At 40.2% G+C, this 23,000-nt stretch overlaps 1 protein-coding gene across 7 annotated transcripts in view; it reads right to left on the bottom strand.

Moving 5' to 3' along the window:
- znf644b (zinc finger protein 644b) overlaps window positions 1–23,000 on the bottom strand; it is a 189,979-nt gene that overhangs the window by 17,125 nt on the left and 149,854 nt on the right. For 6 of the 7 annotated variants that reach the window (XM_043698768.1, XM_043698769.1, XM_043698771.1 and 3 more), the window contains one exon: window positions 1,474–4,694. In XM_043698768.1, the coding sequence (XP_043554703.1) occupies window positions 1,474–4,694 (3,221 nt within the window). Of the gene's footprint in view, window positions 1–1,473; window positions 4,695–9,253; window positions 9,376–23,000 lie in introns of those variants that run through there. The other variant, XM_043698770.1, reaches the window with a different exon arrangement.

A 23,000-nucleotide genomic window follows, 5' to 3' on the forward strand; every position in this document is an offset into this window, starting at 1 on the left:
CACAACATTGTGGGCCGAAGGGCCTGTTCTGTGCTGTACTTTTCTATGTCCTATGCTGTGGGGTACTCTGGAGGATGCTGAAATGGATGATTCACTTGGCAGCTTTGGTTGAAGTTTGTTACAAATATTTCAGCATTATCATTTTAACTGATATCCTAGGAACCACCATCCTTGACAACGGGGCTATTCATGGAGCCTGCTTCTCCTGTGACTGTGGAGCATTTGAAGCAATATTGGATTACGTATCAGTTGAAATTTCTCTAATATACCTGGAGGGTTTTTGAGATGAATGGCAGTAATAGATACAATGATATCAGAGGTAGGTTCACAGCACCCTCACAAGATTGGCTGTGTCAAAGTTTGGACCCGGCATCCAGAGAGAGGGTATATCCATCTTCTATTTAATTATGTACTGCAGAGGAACCTCGATTATCAGAATATCGATTATCAGAATATCAATTATCCGAATTTCGGATTATCCAAAGGAGATCTCAAAGTCCTAATAGAAACATTACAAGGAGGTGTTTCCAACACTGATCGCGTCTTTTGTTTACAATGATTAAAAATGAACTCTGCTTACTGAAATGCTACCAAGAACAGGGCTGGACATCGATGGTAGCCCAGGCACCTTCTCCAAATGACTGACCTCTCACCCTCCCTCTCTCTCTCTCTCCCCACAATTTCCCTGGAGTTCTACACAGAGGTGTATCCTAAACCCCACTCCACCCCCCCTCCAGATAATCTCGCCAACATTGTCCTGTACAGGGCAACGGTGGAACTTGTCAAAAAGTTGCAGTAAACAATTGTGCGCGCATGCTATTTGGAGACTCATCCCCCAAAGACAGCAGCAGTCTTACTGTTAGTGTTTAGTCCAGCTGCTGGCGGCGGGACGGGGTGGGGAGGTGCAGACTGGGGGCGTGGCTGGATGGGTGGGAGGGTACTCATGTGATAATGTCTCCTAACGGGCAGCGGACTTAGCAAGTGCTCGCTCTGTCAATCTCGTTGAACTGGTGGGGTTGGGGAGGCTTCGGCAATGCTGCAGATCCCTTACACACAAGTGTGTGTCTGCTCAGAAACAAAGCCTGAGACAGAGAGAGGGAGCAAGGCAGGCAGAGTGAGGAAAAAGGAAACTTCAGAAAACTCCAACCCCCAGAGGAGAGGTATTGAATCAATTAACCGATTAAACAATTATCCAAATGAAATTGTGCCCACCCATCTCGTTCAGATAATCGAGGTTCCTCTATTTATTTTACTGCTGTTTCTTTCTATCTCTTGACATCAGATCTTCATAGGTTCAAAATGATTTAACTGTTTTGTGTTTTTATGTTTTATTCTGATCTACAAGCAATTACTATCTACTTGCTTTCTTAAGATTGCACATTTATCTGAAATACTTTGCACTTTTTAGTCAAAAATTCATAAAAATATAAAAATTCAATTCCTATGGATTTTACAGAAATAAATTAAGCTTACCCTTCTTTATTCTCCTAACAGGACCATCATTTTTTTTGATACGCCGCCTCTTGTCACTGGATGCTATTTGCTCTGGTGGAACCAGGTGCCGAGCATCGTAAGTTAAGCCAACTCTATAAAGATGTCCTCGCACATGATTTGACAAACCCACACCAGTGTCAAATACAGCTGGACAGTAGGGGCATGGTCGTTTCTCAGTATGAAAATCAGTCCAATTATAGGTGATATTAAGTGGAGCATCACGTTGATAAAGGACTGGATCCATAACATCTATACATCTAGCGTCACTATTAAAATGAAAATCTTCATTAACAAAATGGTCGTGGGAAGGATCTTGATATTCTGTAGAATAAAGACTTTGGTTACCATAGTCATTGTTGCCATAATCATGAATGCTAGTATCAAAATCATCGAAATCGTCATCATCGTCACTCTCATCATAAGTATCAAAATCATCGATTCCATTTTCGTCAATTATCTGAACTTCAGTACTGAAATAATGAGTTTGTTTGTCACCAATATCAAAATTATTTTCAGCAATAGTGACTGCCGTAGCACCATCCATGCAGTTACTAGTATCAATAATATCACTTTCAGGTAAGTTTTCTTCACCATCACATTCTGATGCATTTACACATGGCTCAAGTTTATTTAAAACAACAACAGGTGCTTTGTGAAACACATCTGGATACTGATCTAAAATATCATTTCCTACAGAGACACTAACCATGACATCCTTAACAGAATTTCTAACTGAAATAGCTCCACCGTCTACATGTTCTGTTTCTTCTGATATTCCATCATCATTGCTGTGAAAGTTGAAGCTACATTCCCCATCTGTGTGCTTTGTTTCCATAAATGTAGATGCAGGGCTCAAGTCTTTTACTATATCAATATCATTTTTAGATTTCTCATATATCTGATCACCAATAACATGATCCTTCAACGACAGACCTCCATTGCTCCTTTTGACATCAATTTCTTCCTGCTCTCTAACATGCTCCTGTTGTAGAAAGCTACTCTTTTTGTTACCAATACTTAATCCTGTCACAATCTTTGTTGAAGATTTACTATAATCCAGCACAGAACCAGGCGAGTGATGCATCTCTTTTGTGGTTATATAGCGTGGCTTCTGTGTACCAGCAAAATCACAGACTTTGCTGTACAATGCAGAGGAATTCCCTAATGCTTCCGGTGCTTCAAAATCCCTTTTTATGTTTCGTCTCATGACAAATTCGCTTAGGTATTCAGACTGTTGTGATATAACCTTATTGCTCCTCACCAAATCAAATGGTTGTGAGCTGAAGCCAGGTACCTTTGCTCCGTGTTCACTTTTATGCTGAACGTGGTAAAGTCGCTGATGCAAGTATTTTACATGCTTTTTGAAAATACTCCTAGCTGGTGTGGTAAAAGGACATTTGCTGCACACATATACACCTCCTGACTTACAGTGATTTAATAAATTTTCTAACGATACACCTTTCAAAGGTTTTTGGCTGGACTTGTTAATAACTGCATCATGAATATAAATTTGATGACCTTCAAGTTCATCCATTGATGCTGCCATGAAGTTGCACTTATCACAGCAATAGTACCTTTTGTCCTTTTCATGTGTCTTAGCGTGCTGCACAAATGTTTTAGGACAGTTTGTTCCAAATATACACTGCGGACACTGCAATTTTGCATTCCGGCCTTCATCCTGAAATGTGCGGAGCTCACGGATCTCCTCCATCAACCTCTCTCTTTTTTCTTGATGAAGGCTCCTGTGCTTTTGGAGTGGTGCACGGTCACGAAATGCAATTCCACATTCTTTACATATATATGGTCTTGGCAGATTTGTTTTACTGTGTCCTTCTAAATGATAAATCATGTGCCTTTGCAAATGTTTTTTCTCTCTAAAATTCACATTGCATTTTGTGCAGGGGTAAAATGATGGTTCTGCCTCAGTATCATCATCTGATGGTGATTCAGATCCAGTTTGTATATCATCTATCTGTATAGCACTGCCTGGTGGAAAAACTGTTGAAACAAACGGTGAAGCTTCTTCGACATAAGTCGTTGTAGGCGCACTTGTTCGAGCTGTTTCTAAGTTTTTGACTGGAAGCTTATAATCACTAAAGATCAACTGTTTAATTGCTTCTACTGTTTCTTTGGGAAGATTTGATCCAGTCTCACCAACAAGGTTCTTTTTTGCAGGCAAGTATTTTGGTTTGACAATGGAAACTTTAGTATTTTCCATCCCCTCTAGAGTACCAGCAGAGTTTTTCGGTGCTAGGTGTGCATCTGTGTTTTCTAATTCAGAGAAATCTACCATCTGAACAATGTCCATTTTTCGTTTTCTTTTTCTTCCAAAGGGTAAATTTGGTTGGACTTGGGAACTTCTATCAATTTGAACAATCCGATCATCATCCTTTTCTTTTGTTAGCAAAAACTGCATGAACTCTTTTTCAGGGTCCCAGTTTAAGCCATCATTTAAAGTTTCTGATTCACCTCCACGAATTTCAGAAGAACTTAAACTTCTTTTTCCCTTTATCTGTCCTCTATTATCTTTTGTATTTTCATTTTCTGCACCATATAACAGCTGGCTTGTAGAAGCACCATTTGACTGGGCTATAGATTTGTGATCCACTATTGGCAATGAACTCAGCATTTTAGGTTGTGTATTAACTTGGCCCTGGAAAGGCACTAAATTGGGAACCAGTAACAGAACTGGGGCTGGTGCTAAGGTCTGAACTTTAGTTGAAGTACCAGACAATTTCGGAACCTGAACGGATTGAACAAAGCGAGACGATGAGCTAGAAGCTGCAACTGACTGGCACAGGGATTGAGAAATACTTAAAGAAACATCAGGCTGTTTTGCAACGGAAGATTTAGTTGTAGAGAGTTGTAGAACTGGGTCCCTCACAGCAGTTCCTATAGGCAAGGTAAGTTTTGCATTTGAAACAGTAGGAGCACCGCTTTGTATAAATGTAGTCTGCTGGGCTCCACTTAAGGCTTTTACAGGACTATCCCTGGACAGATGTTTAGATAAGCTTAAAGTATTGCTTTTTGGAACTGACATTTGATTCCCACTTAAGGTTTGAGGTATACTGGAAGTAACAGTGGTTGATGAGATCTTTTTCTCATCTTCAAATTCTCCTTTAGCACCAAGGGAATTAATATGGGTCTTCCCATTATCAGCATTATTCAGCTTAGATTCAGAGCCTCCAATTATGCTCATCCTGCAAGTCAGAAAGAGAAACAAGTTACTACCAAAAGACAATATAAACCCAATCTTTTAACTATTAATATTCATAACAACGATTCTCTTGAAATTCAATGATCATTGGAAATTAGTATGGCAACTGCTGGTGTAGAACAATAAAGCTATCAGTTTATTAGCAATAAAATAATAGCCTTACAGGCAGGTTGTAAAGTTACAGAATTGTAGAGACTCAAGGCAAGCTCTTTATAGAAGGATACAATAAAACATTAACAATGCAGAGTTCCAAGACAAGATGTACAGCCTAAAGGCTTTGGCTTTACTTGGTACACAAATCCACACCATAAATTTAAATGTCAACTAAAATACTATAAGAGCTGATTAAATTTTATTAAATTCCAATTTAGTATTTCTATATGCATCTAAAAGGAGTTACCATAATTGAATTGTTCAAAAATGATAAGCAATGACATGAAGAAATTTCTATCTAGATTTCTATTTTCATGAATCCTATATGTACAGAAATGAAATAAAAGTGAGGCAAGTTATGAAACAAATTTAACCTTTAGAGCTCCATGGTTTTCAAATTACTATTCAAAATCTCCAGAACACACACAATTATATTATTCAAACACAGCTCAATGGAATACTTAAAACAGTTAATTTTATTATATTTACAATATCTTTCCATTAGATTAACTGCATGACTGAAATGATTGTAAAAACCTTAAACAATTTTGAATTTAAGGTGCTACTGCTTCATCAACCAGGAGATTAGTGGTTTCAACATCTATTACATCTACATCTTGTCTGTTGCTGAAGAAAAACGATTCCTGCTGTCTTTCTCAAATACTGGGAACTTTAATTATGTGTGAAGAATCAAGATTCCACACATTTTAGTTACAACCTTCCTGTTTCCCCTTCAAAACTCTCAGCTGCTGCTAAAATTGACCAATTTCCATGGGAACAAAATACACTTCCAATGAGATCATATTCAATGTTATCACTCTAAAATGGTGCTAAAACAGTTCCCAGCATGAGTCTGTGTGTTAAATACGCAGCAGAAGCTAAGGGGTGGGCACGTACAAACAGGTGCTAAGAATCACGACTGAAAATGTCAATGAATAGGAAAACAAGCCTGGAAATGCTATAATGTTTGTCTCATTTACCTTAACTGATTTTAATCAATATGAGCAACCTGTACAGAACAAGTGCTGTAAAATTAATTGCTGTGACAGTGAGCACTGGGAGTTTTATAACACATCCTTCCTTCCAAAAGCTCTCATTTAATTTGTAATCAAACAGAAAAAAATAACAAGCATTTAAAACCAGCTGCAACACTCAGAAATGGTGAAAGCTTTAATTTCAAATGACTCTGGTGTCCAAGATCCATAGCCAAATGTATGCTCAGTTAATTTAATATGCTGTACCTGTACTAGCTTTTCACAACAGGAAGCGACGTTGCTAACGAAGTGGTAAATTCAGTGTTAATGAGTGGTGGCTTCACTGTTACCACCTCAGAGGTAAAACCTTCCGTGCTCCATATTCTACCCATCTGTTCTGGTGTTAGGGGTTCAAAGAAAGAACAGACGCTTCCCATTTAAAGCAAACTTCAATGGTACCCACTGAACAGCAGGATAGCAAACCCTCATAATATCACGAATGGACTCAAATTGCAGTTCTCATTATTAGAATTATTAGATTAAGATCCCTCTCTACAAGTTCATTAGAGACAGCACATCCAAATCCTTTATCTTCACATTCTTATGGGCTCATAAATCAATGCTTAAAAATAAAACATCAGATTAAATTTTGGAGGTCCAGCAAAATTCACAAAATTAACAAAAAAAATGTTCATCTATTCTTGTAGTGCAAGTCATTAAATGAACAAATTACGACACAGGACACTGTACAAAAAATAATTCCAAAGATAAGCATTGTACTTCAGCATGGAGTTTCTAATAGAATTTTTTTTTAATCCTCAAGATGTAAAAGCTGTTGTTTTGTCACAATCCCATGAACATTGTAAATATTATATTGTGCAATTTTATCCTGTTTTTTTTTTAAATGCCAGTATTCCAAATTCCCTTTAATACTGCATAGTATTAAAGCTTCCTTGAAAGTTAGAAATGTAATAATACAAAAATTGTGCTTGCAAGCAAAACATGTACATAAAGAATCAGGCATTTTCTTTCATTATGACAAGAGATCAAAATGAAGTTATCCTTATTGACTTTCCTTTAGAAATCTCAAATGTCAGTATTTTTGCAAACTATCAGCACTTGCTATAACACCCATATTGCACTACATCTTGAGGTTACTGCAGAAAAAATGAGGTGATAATTGCATATTAACATAATTATTCTGTAATCCCTTTGAGCAAGCTTCCTGGGTCATTTAGTAATACAGATTAAGTACAACCTTTCTGTCATCAGTACTATGCTGCCCACTTTTTGTTCTCTAACCATCATTTATGACGGAATACTCTTGTATTTTAAATCAATATTGTTTATTGAGAGACCATTTTCTAGACTAACAAAAGATCTAAAATTTTTGCATTAGAACAATGAAATTCATGTACAAAATATAATCAAGACTAAAGACAATAAATGTAAATACATGAACTTTCAACAAGTCAATATAGCAGATAATTGGCAAATCATCAGAATTCAAATTTTAAATATATGTTTAAAAATATTCAGATTAAGCTGCACACTGCAATGTTCATTGAGTTGCGTTCATGACAAAACAACTTTTAGTTTGAGAATGAAAAAAGTTATTAGGAAGCTACATGATAATAAGGCACAAATGCTCATCTTATCCGGTGATCATTAAATCTACACTTGTTCTGAAAAATGCTCCAACCTCCTATTCTAATTCCCTGAAAAACACCAAGACATTGTGGAAACAAAGTACAATTAACTATCAGAAAAGTCTTTGTAACAATTTGATTTGGATTCTCATGTATGCATGGCTCAGACTGAAACTGAGGATTAATTCAGACATTGTGGTCCCTGAAGCTAGTATTTCTTTCTTCCTGCTTCTCTTTCCACCAGTCTTCACCAAAATAACAGCATGATATTTGTAAAGCATAAATTATCAAACTGACATGACTATGAACAGTACATTGCAGCTGGTGTCTCAAAGAGCCAATGAGGTGAAGAATGGGTCCCATCTATGCACAGCAAAAACAAACTGCCTCAAGCTGAACTAGATAATCAGGCAAATATGCTAAGTTGGAAGACTCTTCAATTAATTACAAGATGAGAAAAGATTAAACTGAATTCTTCTACTGCTGAAAAGGATAATTAAAGAAAACCATAATATAAGCAGCAATGAGGGAGGCAAACGAGGACAACAGGAAAACTAAAAGGAGTGAAGAAAGACTGGTAGTAAACATTAAGTGAAATAACAAGGGATTCTAAAAGAAATTTCCTGTGAAGTTTCTTCCTAAAACAGAAGTCAAAGCAGGCACAGACCTCTGCTCAGAACAAGATATCCTTGAAAGTGAAATAACGGCAAGTATCTCAGTTCAGATTTTTGTTTCAGAAAAAGGTGAAGGAAAAAGGGCAGGATCATCCATGGAGAGCACAGAAGAGCCACAGAACAAGCTTTCAATCGGAAAAAGGAATAGACAAACTTCTTTCAACTAAAATTCAGAAAGGCACATATTAGAGGCGGCATGGTGACACAGTGGTTAGCGCTGCTGCCTCACAGCACCAGAGACCCGGGTTCAATTCCCACCTCAGGCAAACTGTGTGGAGTTTGCACATTCTCTCAGTGTCTGTGTGGGTTTCCTCCGGGGGCTCCAGTTTCCTCCCACAGTCCAAAAAATGTGTAGGTTAGGTGAATTGGCCATTCTAAATTGCCCGTAGTGTTAGGTGAAGGGGTAATATAGGGGAATGGGTCTGGGTGGGTTGTGCGTCAGTATGGACTTGTTGGGCCGAAGGGCCTATTTCCACACTGTAATTCATCTAATCTAATCTAATCTAGAGGCAATATGCACCTGGAATACTGAAGGTTGAGAGCATCAACACTGGTAAGATAACACAACTCAAATGGACCATGAGAATCACAATGTCCAGTTAAACTACACCCACTGCTTCTGATGTCAATTCTGTACTGCCTGCTCCTTGCCACAATTATAGTATGCAAGCACATCTAATTTCATAATTGTTTGGGTACATTTCTCAGTAGGGAGTCTAACGTTGAAAAAGAAAAGCTAGCTTGTACCACTTAAACCTAGACTGCATTTCTTAAAGGTGTGGTACTTATGGTTGGAGCAGGAGATAGGAGTCAATCTTTAACTGACTCTGATCTGGAACTGACACATCATGAAAATATGCCATGTAGGTAGTTGCAATAGCCTAGTGGCATTATTGCTGGACCACTAATCCAGAGACCCACGTAAAGTTCTGGGGATAGGGGTTCAAATCTCGCCACAGCAAATGGTGAAATTCAAATTCAATAAATATTTGGAATTAAAAGTCTAATAATGACTATGAAAACACAGTCAATTGTTCGAAAAATCCATCTAGTTCAGTAACATCCTTTAGGGAAGGAAACTGCCATTCTTACCTGATCTGGTCGACATATGACTCCAGACTGACATGTGTTTGACCCACTGGGTAATTAGGGATAGGCAATAAATGCCAGAAACAATGAAGAGACAGTGTTAGGTAGATCTTTGAACTACAATATGCCAGTACTGGCGTCAAATAAGAATTATGTGCTAACTAACATCATGATTTGCACACTCTGAACACTTGAGATGGACATTAAGTACAAATTTACTAATAGCACACAAATATGGCATCTGACATGATTTACAATCGAATAAACATTTGCCATTTAGGACCTCGGATGTTGCTCATTATATCCAAATAATGCCACAATGGATTACAATTTTGCAGTTCAAAGTTTTTGTCTGGCCCTGACCAGCAGTGTTCCACAGAGATCGGTGTTGGGTCTACTATTGTTTGTCATTTATATAAACAACTTGGATGAGGATATAGGAAGATGGTTAGTAAGTTTTCGGATGACACAGAGATTGGGGAAATGAAGAAGGTTATTTAACAGCACAACAGAATCTTGATCAACTAGGCAGATGGGAGTTTGGATTAGTGGTGATGGAAGAGCACAGCAGTTCAGGCAGCATCCAAGGAGCTTCGAAATCGACATTTCGGGCAAAAGCCCTTCATCAGGAATGATCTAGATAAATGAGAGGTGTTGCATTTTGATAAGATGAACAAAGGCAGGATTTAACAGTTAATGGTAGGGCCTTGGAAAGTGATGTCGAACAGAGAGACTGAGGGGTTCAGGTGCATTGTCCTTGAAAGTGGCGTCACAGGTAGACAGGGTAGTGAAGGTGGCCTTTTGCATGATTTTGGTCAAAGCACTGAATATAGGGGTTGTGATATCATGTTGCAGCTCTCCAGGATGCTGAAGAGCATAATTCTGCTCACCCTGCTCTAGGAAAGATATTATTAAACTGGAAGGAGTGCAGAAAAGATTTACAAAGATGTTACCAGGACTGCAGGGTATGAGTTAGAAGGCGAAAGTGAAGACTGCAGATGCGGGAGATTAGAGTGGTGCTGGAAAAGCATAGCAGGTCAGGCAACTCGACGTTTCAGGCAGGAGCCCTTCATCAGGTATGAGTTATAAGGTTAGGACTCTTAACCTGGGAATGTAGGAGGCAGAGGGATGACCTTATCGAGGTTTATAAAATCATGAGGGGCATAGATAAAGTGAATAGCAAAGGTCCTATGCGTGGAAAATTCTTTATGCAAAGGGTGGTGGGTGGCTGGAACCCATTGCTTGCAGAGGTGGTAGAGGCTGGCATGATAGCATCATTTAAGATGTATCTAGACAGATACATGAATGGGCAGGGAGCAGAACGATACAGATCCTTAGAAAATAGGCGGCAGGTTTAGTTAGGAGATCTGGATTTTACAAGCTTGGAAGGCCAAGGGGTCTGTTTCTGTGCTGTAATTTCTTTTGTTCTTTGTCTTTTCCATAGGTCAGGGTGGTTCAAAACTAGAGGGAATAGCTTTAAGGCGAGAGGAGAAAGATTTAAAAGGGATTTGAAGGGCAACGTTTTCACAAGGGTGGTTCATATGTGGAATGAACTGCCAAAGGAAGTGGTAGATACAGGTAGTTATAACATTTAAAAAACATTTGGACAGGCACATGGATAGGAAAGGTTTGGATGGATGTGGGCCAAAAACAGACAAATGGGACTAGTTTAGTATGGGAAACCTGTTGGCATGGACAAGTCGGACCAAAGGGTCTGCTTCTGTGCTGTATCACTCGGAGGTCACAAACGAGGAACTTACAAGACTGTTCATTTTACTCAAACCTCTAACTAAACCTCCAAGGTAAGATCTTCTGTATTTACAGAACTGTGTAATATCCATGGTCAATGCACAGCATCTTAATGCAGTAGTTTAGCTCTAAAAGGTCTCAAGGGATCACATGAAATTCAGGAAGAGCTAGCCATTTGGATACAAAATTGGCTGGAAGGTAGGTGACAGAGGGTGGCAGTGGAATGTTGCTTTTCAGACTGGAGGACTGTGACCAGCGGAGTGCCATAAAGATTGATGTTGGGTCCTCTGCTTTTTGTCATTTATATAAATTATTTGGATAAGAATGTAAGAGGTATGGTTAATACGTTTGCAGGTGACACCAAAATTGGTGGTGCTATGGACTGTGAACAAAGTTATCTCAGAATACAGAGAAATCTTAATTAGATGGGCTGATGGAGCGAGGAGTGGCAGATGGGAGTTTAATTTAAATAAAGGGGTGGGGTACTACATTTTGGAAAGGCAAATCAGGGCAGGACTTATACACTTAATGGTCAGGTTCTGGGGAGCGTTGCTGATCAAACAGATCTTGGGGTACATGTTCGTAGTTTCTTCAAAAGTAATGAAGGCAGCATTTGGTATGCTTGTCTTTATTGGTCAGTGATTTGAGTATAGAGGTTGTGATATTATGTTGTGGCTCTAGAGGACATTGGTTAGGTCACTTTTGAAATATTGCATTCAATTCTGCTCTCCTCGCTATTGAAAAGTTGTTGTTGAACTTGAAAGGATTCAGAAAAGATTTACAAGGATGTTACCTGGACTTTTGGTGGTTGGGGGGGGGTTGAGTTATAGGGAGAGGCTGAATAGCTGGGGTGTTTTTCCCTGGAGTGTCAGAGGCTGAGGGGTGCTTTTATAAACCTTATAAAATCACAAAGGGCATGAAGTCTTTTTCCCAGGTAGGCAAATCCAAAACTAGAGGGCATAGGTTTAAGGTGAGAGGGGCAAGTTTAAAAAGGGCCTGAGGGGCAAATGTTTCATGCAGAGGGTAGTGCATGTATGAAATGAGAAGCCAAAGGAATTGGAGGCAGCTGGTACAATTACAACATTTAAAAAACATCTGGATGGGTATACAAATAGGAAGAGTTGAAAGGGATATGGGCCAAATGCTGGCAAATGGGACTAGGTTAATTTTGGATACCTGGTCAACATGGACGAGTTGGACCAAAGTTTCTATGACTCCAAGTGTCTCCAGAAAGGGTCAAATTAATCATTTTTCAAGTGCTCTTTTAGATTCCCTCAAGGGCTACTTTTCAATTTATGGGGACTATTCTTTAGTTTTCGGTTATCTTAAAACTTCAAGGTGACACTATGAATAAGGATAATTTAGTACCTTGTGGGAAGGTACTAAATTGGGGGCAGGATGAATTAAGTCAGCATTAGGCAGAAGCTAGGAAGTGTTAATTGGGGGAAGCTGTTATCGGGCAAGTTGTTTACAAACTTATCGATCAAAGTTCGGAATGTCATGTTCCAGTAAAAAAGGAAGGACAAAGATGGCATGGTGAGGGACTCTTGGATAATAAGGGTGGTCATGAATTTAGTTAAAGGAAAAAAGCATTCGTAAAGTTTAGAAAGCTAAAGTTGGACAGGGTCCCGGAGGAATATAAAGAAAGCAATAAAGAACTCAAGCAGGGAATTAGGAGAGCAAGAAGGGCCCATGAAATGACCTTTATAACCCGGGTTCAGATCCCGCCTCGGGCAACGATCTGTGTGGAGTTTGCACATTCTCCCAGTGTCTGCGCGGGTTTCCTCTGGGTTCTCCGGTTTCCTCCCACGGTCTAAAGATGTGCAGGTTAGGTGAATTGGCCGTGCTAAATTGCCCATAGTGTTAGGTGAAGGGGTAAATGTAGGGGAAGGGGTCTGGGTAGGTTGCTCTTCGGAGGGTCGGTGCGGACTTGTTGGGCCGAAGGGCCTGTTTCCACACTAAGTAATCTCATCTAATCTAAAAAAAAGGTTAAAGAGAAACCTAAGGTGCTCTGTACATACATTAAAAACATGATGATAAAGTAGGGAGGAGGTAGGATCACTCATGAATAAAGGAGGGAACTTGTGCTTGGAGGCAGAGGAGTAAGCAAGATCCTAAAACGAGTACTTTGCACTGGTATTCATTCAGGTGAAAGATTATTGTTTTTTTAATTAACATCTGCTGGTTTTTAAAGGCTTCCCAATCCTCTAGCTTCCCACTAATCTCCACACTGAATGGTTTTCTCTTGGGTTTATGCTGTCCATGACTTCTCTGGTCAGCCATGGCTGCCTCATTCTCTCCTTACGATGTTCTTTCTTCCTTGGGATGAATTTCTGCTCTGCCTTCAAAATTATCCCCAGAAACACCTGCTATTGCTGCTCCACCATCTTCCTTGCTGGCTCCCCTTCTAATCAACTCTCACCAGGTCCTCACTCAGGTTTTTGTAGTTACCTTTATTCTGTTGTAATACCGTTACATCTGATTTCAGCTTCTCCCCCTCAAACTGCAGGGTGAATTCTGGTCACTGTCCCCTAGGGATTCCTTTACCTTCAGTGCCCTAATGACGTCTACCTCATTACTCATCGCCAAATTCAGAATTGCCTGCTCCCTACTAGGCTCTACCACAAGCTGCTCCAAAAAAGTCTTGTGGGCATTTCACAATTTTTGTTTTCTTTGAGACCTGCTACCAATCTGATTTTCTTAGTCAATCTGCATATTGAAGCCCTCCCATGATTATTGTAATAGTGCCTTTCTGACCTGCCATTTCTATGTCCTGATTTATTTTCTTCTCTACATTCTCACTACTGCTCGGAGGCCTGTACATAACTCCCATCAGGGTCTTTTTTCCTTTGCTGCTCCTCAAATCTTACCCACATAGATTCTACACCTTCCAACTCTGTCACTTCTTACTACGGATTTAATTTAATTTCTTACTAACAAGGCAACCCTTCCCCGCGCCTGTCCTTTCGATAGGACGTGTATCTTTGGTTATTTAGTTCTCAACTCTGATTCCTTTGCAGCCACGTCTTGTTGATACCTACAGCATCATACCACCCCCATTCGTATGAATGCAAGACAGAAACTTCCTGTCTCCTTTTAGAAATTTTTAAATGTCATATAATTATAATGACGAGCTCACTGTATGCTATATAGCCACTGATTCTGGCACTGAGTGGGTGAAGCACAGGCACAGGCCTGAGCTCCATCTCTGTTCAAATAGTCCATTCCTCAAATCCCTGTTCTGATATTGCCATGTTTTAAGATCCACCTGTTTAGCCAAGTTTTTGGTTGCTGTGCATCTCATATTCTTTTACCTTGATTTACATGTTTGTCTGATCACATTGTGGAAAGCATCTTTGGATGCTCTTCATTAAATTTGTAAGTGATTCTGTTATAGGGTTGTTATTGGTGGGGAGGGTAATAATATTGCACTGTTAAATCACAATTTTATGTTCAGCAACTGTAATAAAGCAGTTTTCCCAATTCAGATCTACACCATGTGAATGAACATATAAAACTGGAGTAGAAGTAGACCATTTGGCCCTCCATGCCAATTGCACCATTCAATAAGGTCATGACTAATCTATTTGTCTTTCAAATTCTGCATTCCCATCTACTCCAAGTTACTCTTGATTCCCTGCTTAACAAGGATCTAACTACCTCTACCTTAAAAATATTCAGTGACCATCCTTATACTGCCTTCTGAGACAGTGTTTTAAAGGTCTCTCAACCCTCTGAAGGGGAAAAAAAGTCTGATCTTCTCTACCCTGAAGGTGATATCCAACTTTAAAATGATGAGCAAGACTGAAGAAAAGTGAGTTTGCGTTGTGTTGTAATGAGAAGAATTCTGGCTCTCACTTTCTGCTGACTCTTCTAATGAGTAAAGTAGTTGGAAGTTGGAATTTAATTGAAGCTGTCATAATTACTAAAGTACTTGAAGGGAAACCATAAAAGATTGATTAAAGTGGTTGGTGATTTGCTACAGGTCGTTCTACTGTAACGTGCATTTCGTTAACGCTAATTTGTTATAATGTAATTGATGAATTGCAGACGCTGTTTCTATAGCGCAAACTTTTAAAACATGTATTGGTTATAACACGATTTTGGCCCCATTAGTTTAAATGGTGCTGCTTTATGCAATTTTCTTATAACATGGGATTGCACAAGAACAGAAGTATGCGTTCTAGCAGAACTGACTGTACTGAGATGTACAGCTGCAGTTTTTTTTAAGCAAAAACAGAAATTGCTGGAAGATCTCTGCAGATCTGGCAGCAGCGCTGGAGACAAAGCAGAGTTAACGTTTCGGGTTGAATGATCCTTCTTCAGAAGTGTGGTCTTGAGTTCTGAAGAAGGGTTCCTGGACCCAAAGTGTTAACTCTGCCTTCTCTCCACAGATGCTGATGGGAAGGTCTTATGAGGAAAGGCTTAGGGACTTGGGTCTGTTCTCACTGGAGATAGGGCAGCTAAGAGGGGATTTAATAGATGATCAGAGGATTAGAAAGGGTGGACAGTGAGTGACTTTTTCCTCGGATGACGACGTCAGCTTGTACAAAGGGACATAGCTGCAAACTGAGGGGTGATAGATGTAAGACAGCTGTCAGAGGCAGGTTCTTTACTCAGTGGTAAGGGCGTGGAATGCCCTTCCTGCCAATGTAGTTAACTCAGTCACATTAGGGGCATTTAACCAGTCTTTGGATAAGTATATGGATGATGATGGGATAGTGTAGGGGGATGGACTTAGATTAGTTCACAGATCAGCGCAACATCGAGGACCAAAGGACCTTTTCTGCACTGTATTGTTCTATTTTCTATATGGAGGACAGTGGGATTTGTATGGCGCATGCTGATATGCTATGGCATTTTGAGATCAAGAAAGTAATAAGCTTGGGTCTCTTGAAGAGCAGTAAGGTGGATAAGTCACCAGGGCCTGATAATATCTACCCCAAATTATTGAGAGGGGCAAGAAAGGAGATTGCTGGAACCTCGACCAATTTCTTTGTATCCACACTAGCCACTGGAGACGTCTCAGAGGACTGGCAAGTAGCTAATGTTGTTCCTCTGTTCAAGAGGAGAAATTGGGAATATCCAGGAAACTATAGAGCGGTAAGTCTCACATCAGCGGTTGGGAAGCTGTTGAAGATAATTCTTAAGCAGAGGATTTACGCACATTTGACTTTGTGTGGGGTAGGTCAAAACTAACTTGACTGAGTAACTTTCTCACCTCCTTGAAAAAGTTCAATAAGGGTACAGCAGTGGATATTGTCCACATGGATTTTAGTAAGGCTTTTGACAACGTCCCTCATGGTAGACTCATCCAGAAGATTAAGATGCATGGGATCCATAGTGACTTGGTTGTGTGGATTCAATATTGGGTAGCCCAATGAAGGCAGAGAGCAGTGGTGCAAGGGTGTTTTTCAGGCTGAATGCCCATGACGAATGGTGCTCTGCAGGGATTCATACTGGGATCTCTGTTGTTTGCGATAATGGCTAAGATGAAAATGCAGATGGATGGGTTAGTAAGCTTGCCGACGACACAAAGATCAGTGGAGTTGTGGATAGCGTAGAAGGTTATCCAAAGAATACAGCGTGATAGTGATCAGTTGCAGATATGGATGGAGAAATGACAGATGGCGTTTAATCTGGGCAAGTGTCAGGTGCTGTACTTTGGGAGATCAAATGTTAAGGAAAAGTATACACTTAATGGCAAGATCCTGAACAACACTGATATATAGAGGGATCTTGGGGTTCAAGTCCATTGCTCCCACGCAAGTAGATTGAATGGTAAAGGTGGTGTATGGCCTTTATTGGTCGATGTGTTGAGTACAAGAGTCAGGATGTCATATAGCATTTTTATAATGCTTTAATTAGGCTGCACTTAGGGTACTGTGTTCAATTCTGATTGCCACATTTACAGCAAGTATGTGGAGGCTTTGGAGAGACTACAGAAGAAGTTTACTAGGATGCTGCTTGGATTAGAGGATATGAGCTATAAGGATAGGCTCGAAAAACTCAGGTTATTTTCTCTGGAGCTGCACAGGCTGAGGGGAAACTTGATAGAAGTCTATAAAATGTGATGCATAGATAGGGTTGATGGTCAGAATCATTTTCCCCAGAGTTGAAATCTCTAAAACTAGGGAGGACATTCAAAGGAGATGCAAGAGGCAAGTTTTTTTTCTGAAATATAGAGTGTGGGTCTGCTGCCAGAGGTGGTGGTGGAGGCAGATATGATAAGTGTGTTTTAGACACTTTTAGATACAGACATGAATATGCAAAGAATGAAGGGATATGGACCAAGTCCAGGAAGAAGGGATTAGTTGAATTTGGCATTATGTTCAGCACAATATCGTGAGCTAGTAGGGCCCATTCCTGTGCTGCACAGTTCTATGTTCTAAATGGAAAGAAAAAGAGGAAGAATACTACTGGAAAAGGTTCAACTCTTTTCTGTACAGTTATTTTTGTTTCAATAGTGTTAAACTTGAAATATTGGTCAAAGGAGTTGGGGTTTCAGATGGAAAAATGATTTTCTTTAAAAAAAAGTGTTGGAAATCATAAACACAAGTATGCTTTAAGTGAAAACAAGCAATGTTACCTGTTGCCCACATGTTCTCTCTTACGCAAGGGGCTGATTTCTCCCCCAGTCACCCCTCTCCTTCACTATCTCTCTTCGTTCCCCATTGGTCTCTCCTCCCTCCTCCTCACATTTCTTCTTCTCACTTTTACTATGTATCTAAAGCCACTTGACTTGCAGTAGATTGACTTCCATCATGACCTCCCTCTTTCCTCCAGATCAATGGCAATGCCAAGATTGAAATGTTCTCCCTTTTATAATGAAAGAGGAAGGTTGTTCAAACTAGGAGAAGGGTTAGGAAGGGAACAGCTCATTTATGAATATTTTGTTTGAAAAGACAAGCCTCCACAGCAGTCATTAGAAACAGCCCTTCCTCCAATTCCCTGATGGGAGATCTGATGGAGGTATATAAAAGGGGATTGAAAAGGTGGACATATAGATGCTCTCCTTGTAGGACAGTCTCAAACAAGAGGGCAAAGATATATAGAATGAAGAGGCAGGTTCAAAACTGAGAAATTATTTCTTTCAGAGGGTTGTGAATCAGTAGAACTCATTGCCCCAGAGTGCAGTGGAGGCAGAATCAACCAACCAACCAACAGATTCAAGAAACAAAAATGTTTCTGATGAAAAACTGGATAAAGGGCTATGGGGAGCAGACAGGTAAGTGGAGTTGAGACCAGGATAAGATCAATCATGATCACGTTAAATGGTGGAACAGGCCCAAACAGTTGAATTGCCTACTCCCGCTCTAAGTAATTTATTTTTGCTTCCAATTCATCTGTCTATCCCATATTGTTGCTCCAGCTCTTCCAAACACAGCTTCCCTCCCATGTGCTCCTGCTGCCTCTCCAGAGACAGAATCCACAATTGAAGGTGTTCCTTGGTGGGAGGGAGGGACATCAGATTAAAAGCTGAAGTATATGCCTGGAAGAGACAGAATGCAAGATTGCAATTGCAACTCCTCAGATTCAGTCTCTTCCATTCTCATAGTTTCTCCAGCCAGCCAATCAAGGTGGTGGTGAATAAAGGAGAGCTGTTTAATTGTTGTTGGATTCTTGGTTACCTACTAGGTTTTCCTGCTATCAATAAAACATCCACACTGGCAACTGTTCATCCCAAACCATACAGAAGATACGATATGTCGACCATCTGACCTATCAAGTCTGCTGTGTCGGTGTTATAAGCATAGTTAAAGTAATATTGCGCAAGGTGAGGGATATGATATTAAGGAGTTAATTTACTCTCTGACCTGCAAGAAAGTTGAATGCCCCATGGGTAGGGTGGTGTGTCTTTGTCTTGTAGGTGGAAGGTTTACATGCCCATTTCCTTGCCATTTAGGGATGATTTACATTTTCATCCAGAAATCAATAAGAACGTTACAGTTGCAATTTGACGACTCCCCTACAGTTACAAAAACAATTTGCCACAGGTTTGACCATTAAGGGATGATGTGCATTACATTGTTTCTGGAGGTGGGGTGGTCACTGCATTGTATCGAGTGGCATGTGACTGAGGGGATGGCTGGGGATTGTCTTGTGGGCATTACTAACTGTGACGTAAAGATTTTTGTATAAAGGAAAGACTGTTTCCTTTGTCCAGAGAGCTTTTGCCATGACACCATAAGCCCTGCGAGGAGTGTTAAAGGTTTCTTCAAAGCTTGTACTGAACTATGCTTAATAAATTTTGCTTGTTCACAGAAGTTGGGGCATTTGCAATTGCATCGTGTGTTAAGAATCTCAAGAGTAAAAGAACTTTACAGGGGAGACATACAATTTGAATTTTTCACCCCATCTTCGCTTCTGTATTGGCTCCCTGTGATATTGGAGCTAACCGTGTCCACCCATCCCCTTGTGTACATTGAACCATGGTCTGCCTGCGGTCACCATTTCACTCACTTGCCAATGGGAATGAAAATGTCATGAGACTTTTGCCGACCACAGCAATGCTGAATGTAACTAAGATCATCGTATCCAGTCGTCATTATCATCATGTAAACTGAATACACAACCATTGCTGCACCCTATTAAAGAGTCAAACAATCAGAGAGATAACTGGAGCTTAATTGACATATACTGAAGTTTTTACTTATTGTGACACATGTAACAAACATGTACCTCCAAACCCAACATCCACATTCCAGTCTGTTCTTATTTTTTTCAAATTAATTCATGGGGTGTGGCCAATGTTGACTGAGACAGCATTTATTGTTCTTCCTTAGTTGTTCTTCAGAAAGTGTGGTGAGCTGCCTCTTTGAACCATTTCAGTCCATTTCGAGAAGGTAGACCAACAATGCCATGGGGAGGGGTGGGGGGGGGGGGGGGCGGACTTCCAGGATTTTGGCTCAGAGACACAAAAAGGAGAGAGATATTTTTCCAAGTTAAGATGGTGAATGGCTTTTGTTGGGCAGGGGTGGGGAGAGTCCTGTAAACAGTGGCGTTCCCATTTATCTGTTGCCTTTCTCTATTGGCCTGTCATGGTTTTGGAAGGTCCTGCCTAAGGAGCCTTGGTAAATTTCTGTATCTTGTAGATGGTACACACTACTGCTACTGAGCAACAATGGAGAACGGACTGAATTTCAACGATGTGGTGCCAATCAAGTGGGTTTTTCCCCCAAATGGTGGAGCTGCACTCAACCAGGCAAGTTGGGAGTATTCCATCACTCCCCTGACTTGTGCCTTCTACTTGGTGTACATGCTATGGGGTGTCAAGAGACAAATTATTCTTTGCAGGATTCCTAGCCATTGACCTGCTCTTGTACTCTTGGTATATGGTTGGTCCAGTTGAGTGCCTGATCAACGGTAATTCCACGGTGTTGATTCAGTGATGGCAATATAATTGAAAGTCAAGTGATGGTTAGATTGTCTTTTGCTGGAGATGGTCATTGCCTGGCACTTGTGTGGCATGAATGTTAATTGTCACTTGTCAGTCCAAAATCTGACCAGTATCGAGGTCTTGCTGCTTTTGGGCATTGATTTCTTTGAGTGTTCGTGAATATTTTTGAAGATTGTGCAATCATCAGTGAACATCTCCACTTCTGATTTTATGACAGGAAGGAGCAGCTGAAGATGGTTAGACCTTGCTTGGATGGTACCCTTAGTAACTTCACAGATGGAGATGACTGACCTCCAATAACCACAACCATCTTCATTTGTGCCAGGTATGACTCCAACCTGCAGATATTTTCACCTCTGCCACACGTGTGGTGAGAGCTCTGAAAAAAGGTCGCTTGTACTGCTGAACACAGAATTCAAGGCACCTGTTTAATACTTCTCCCCACAACATGCCAACAACACTGTTATTCCAAAGAAGAAAGAAAGAAATTCCTAAACAAGCAATACTCTCCAAAGAAACTATTTTACTGGCTCCCTATCCAAATTCAACTGAAATCTGGCAGACTGGAAATTGATGATTGACCATATCAAATCTATAATATTAGTTCTAAAACCAGAACCTGCAGCAAGCTTTAGGAGTTCTGAATTGAAGGCTAGCAAACAGATATGCTGTCACTGCAACCATGCAGAGCCTTATTGTCAACAGTAAGCAGATATACAGCAGCCAGAGATTTGCTGTGTTCTCCCAGGCTCCTGTGCTGGTCATAAGCTTCTCTCAGGGGACTGTAGTGTGATTCCCTGTTGTTCCTGCTCTCCAGCTGCTTCCCCTGTGCTTTCCACATGCGTTGCTGCCCCTAGACTTCTGCTGAGGTTTGACCAACTCTTCCGCCCAAAACTGGCTCACCCAACTTACTAATATCTGCCAAAAGTGTAGGGGGACGGCCTTAGATGAGTTCACAGGTCGGCACAACATTGAGGGCTGAAGGGCCTGTTCTGCGCTGTATTGTTCTATATTCTAAAACATTATACACTATTATGTTATATTGTAGATGGGGGGAACACAATAATTAAAAATCCAATGGAAAAAGGGTACTTTGATAAGAACATTTGGAACATGTAATGTGAAAGTAAAGAAAGTGAACTTACAGAGTGCCTTTCACATCCACAGAGCACTTCGCAAATAATAAATTACTTTTGCGTTGCAGTACCTGCTACTTTCCAGGCAAATACAGCCAATTTATGCATTGTAATGTCCCATAAACAACGAGATGAATAAATCTGTTTTAGTTTTGGTCTTGATGGATAACTAATTATTCAGTTTTGATCATGATGGCTATTCTAGAATAGTCAACATGAACTAGTAAAAGATAAATTACCTGATTATTCTATAAGAATTTAAGATAACTGTTTCATTACCCAAATGCAATGCTGCACTGGCATGAACATGGGTCAGACAATCCTAAATCTGATAATCAATGTTCACAAATATAGTACCCCACCTCCACCTAGGGATAAAGATTACTCTAGAATGTATAGTTACACAAACATAAGCTATCATATAGTTATGGATTTCAGAAAAAAATTAAAATGTACAGTACTAAAACAAATATAGATCTGTGAAGAAAGGGATCATAGGGAAGAACAGGCATCGGATAAGATACAAGTGGAGTTCCACAGGGATCAGTTCTGGGTCCTCTGCTGTTTGTAATTTTTATTAATGACTTGGAAGAGGGAGTCGAAGAGTGGGTCAGTAAATGTGCAGACGATACGAAGATTGGTGGAGTTGTGGATAGTGAGGAGGGCTCTTGTCGGCTGCAAAGGGACTTGGATATGATGCAGAGCTGGGCTGAGGAGTGGCAGATGGAGTTCAACCCTGCCAAGTGTGAGGTTGTCCAATTTGGAAAGACAAATAAGAATGCGGAATACAGGGTTAACGGTAGACTTTTTCCCCGGGCACAACAGAGTGTTACAAGGGGACATAAATTTAAGGTGAAGGGTGGAAGGTATAGGGGAGATGTCAGGGGTAGGTTCTTTACCTAGAGGGTGGTGGGGGCATGGAATGTGCTGCCTGTGGGAGTGGCAGAGTCAGAATCATTGGTGACCTTTCAGCGGCAATTGGATAGGTGCTTAAGCTAGGACAAATGTTCGGCACAACATCGTGGGCCGAAGGGCCAATTCTGTGCTGTATTGTTCTATGTTCTATGATAATGAATGGTTTTGTATTAATTGGTATGAATAACGTGCTTTAAACAGTTATGCAACCTGCACGTTTGATTTTGCACTCACATCAGTGATCATGTTACAAAATAATGTTACTTTTTTTTCAATCCCAAATTATGGATTTGCCAAACATTAAAAAATAGGTAGCAGACATAATTCAGCACATGGAATTGTGAAGTACTATGGTACAAAATACACATGGAAAAACTATATAGCTCTTAGAAGAGAAAGAAACCACAATTATGAGGTACACAAATCACTGCACAGCAAAAACAGTCTTCAAAAACAAATGAAGGAAATTAAGGTTGAATTTGTACAAGAAATTGATTAACTTGGGTTGAAGCATTCAAAGCACTTCTGGGTACAAGAATGATAATGGACC

The sequence above is a fragment of the Chiloscyllium plagiosum genome, chromosome 11, assembly GCF_004010195.1.
Source record: "Chiloscyllium plagiosum isolate BGI_BamShark_2017 chromosome 11, ASM401019v2, whole genome shotgun sequence".
NCBI classification, from domain to species: Eukaryota; Metazoa; Chordata; class Chondrichthyes; order Orectolobiformes; family Hemiscylliidae; genus Chiloscyllium; species Chiloscyllium plagiosum.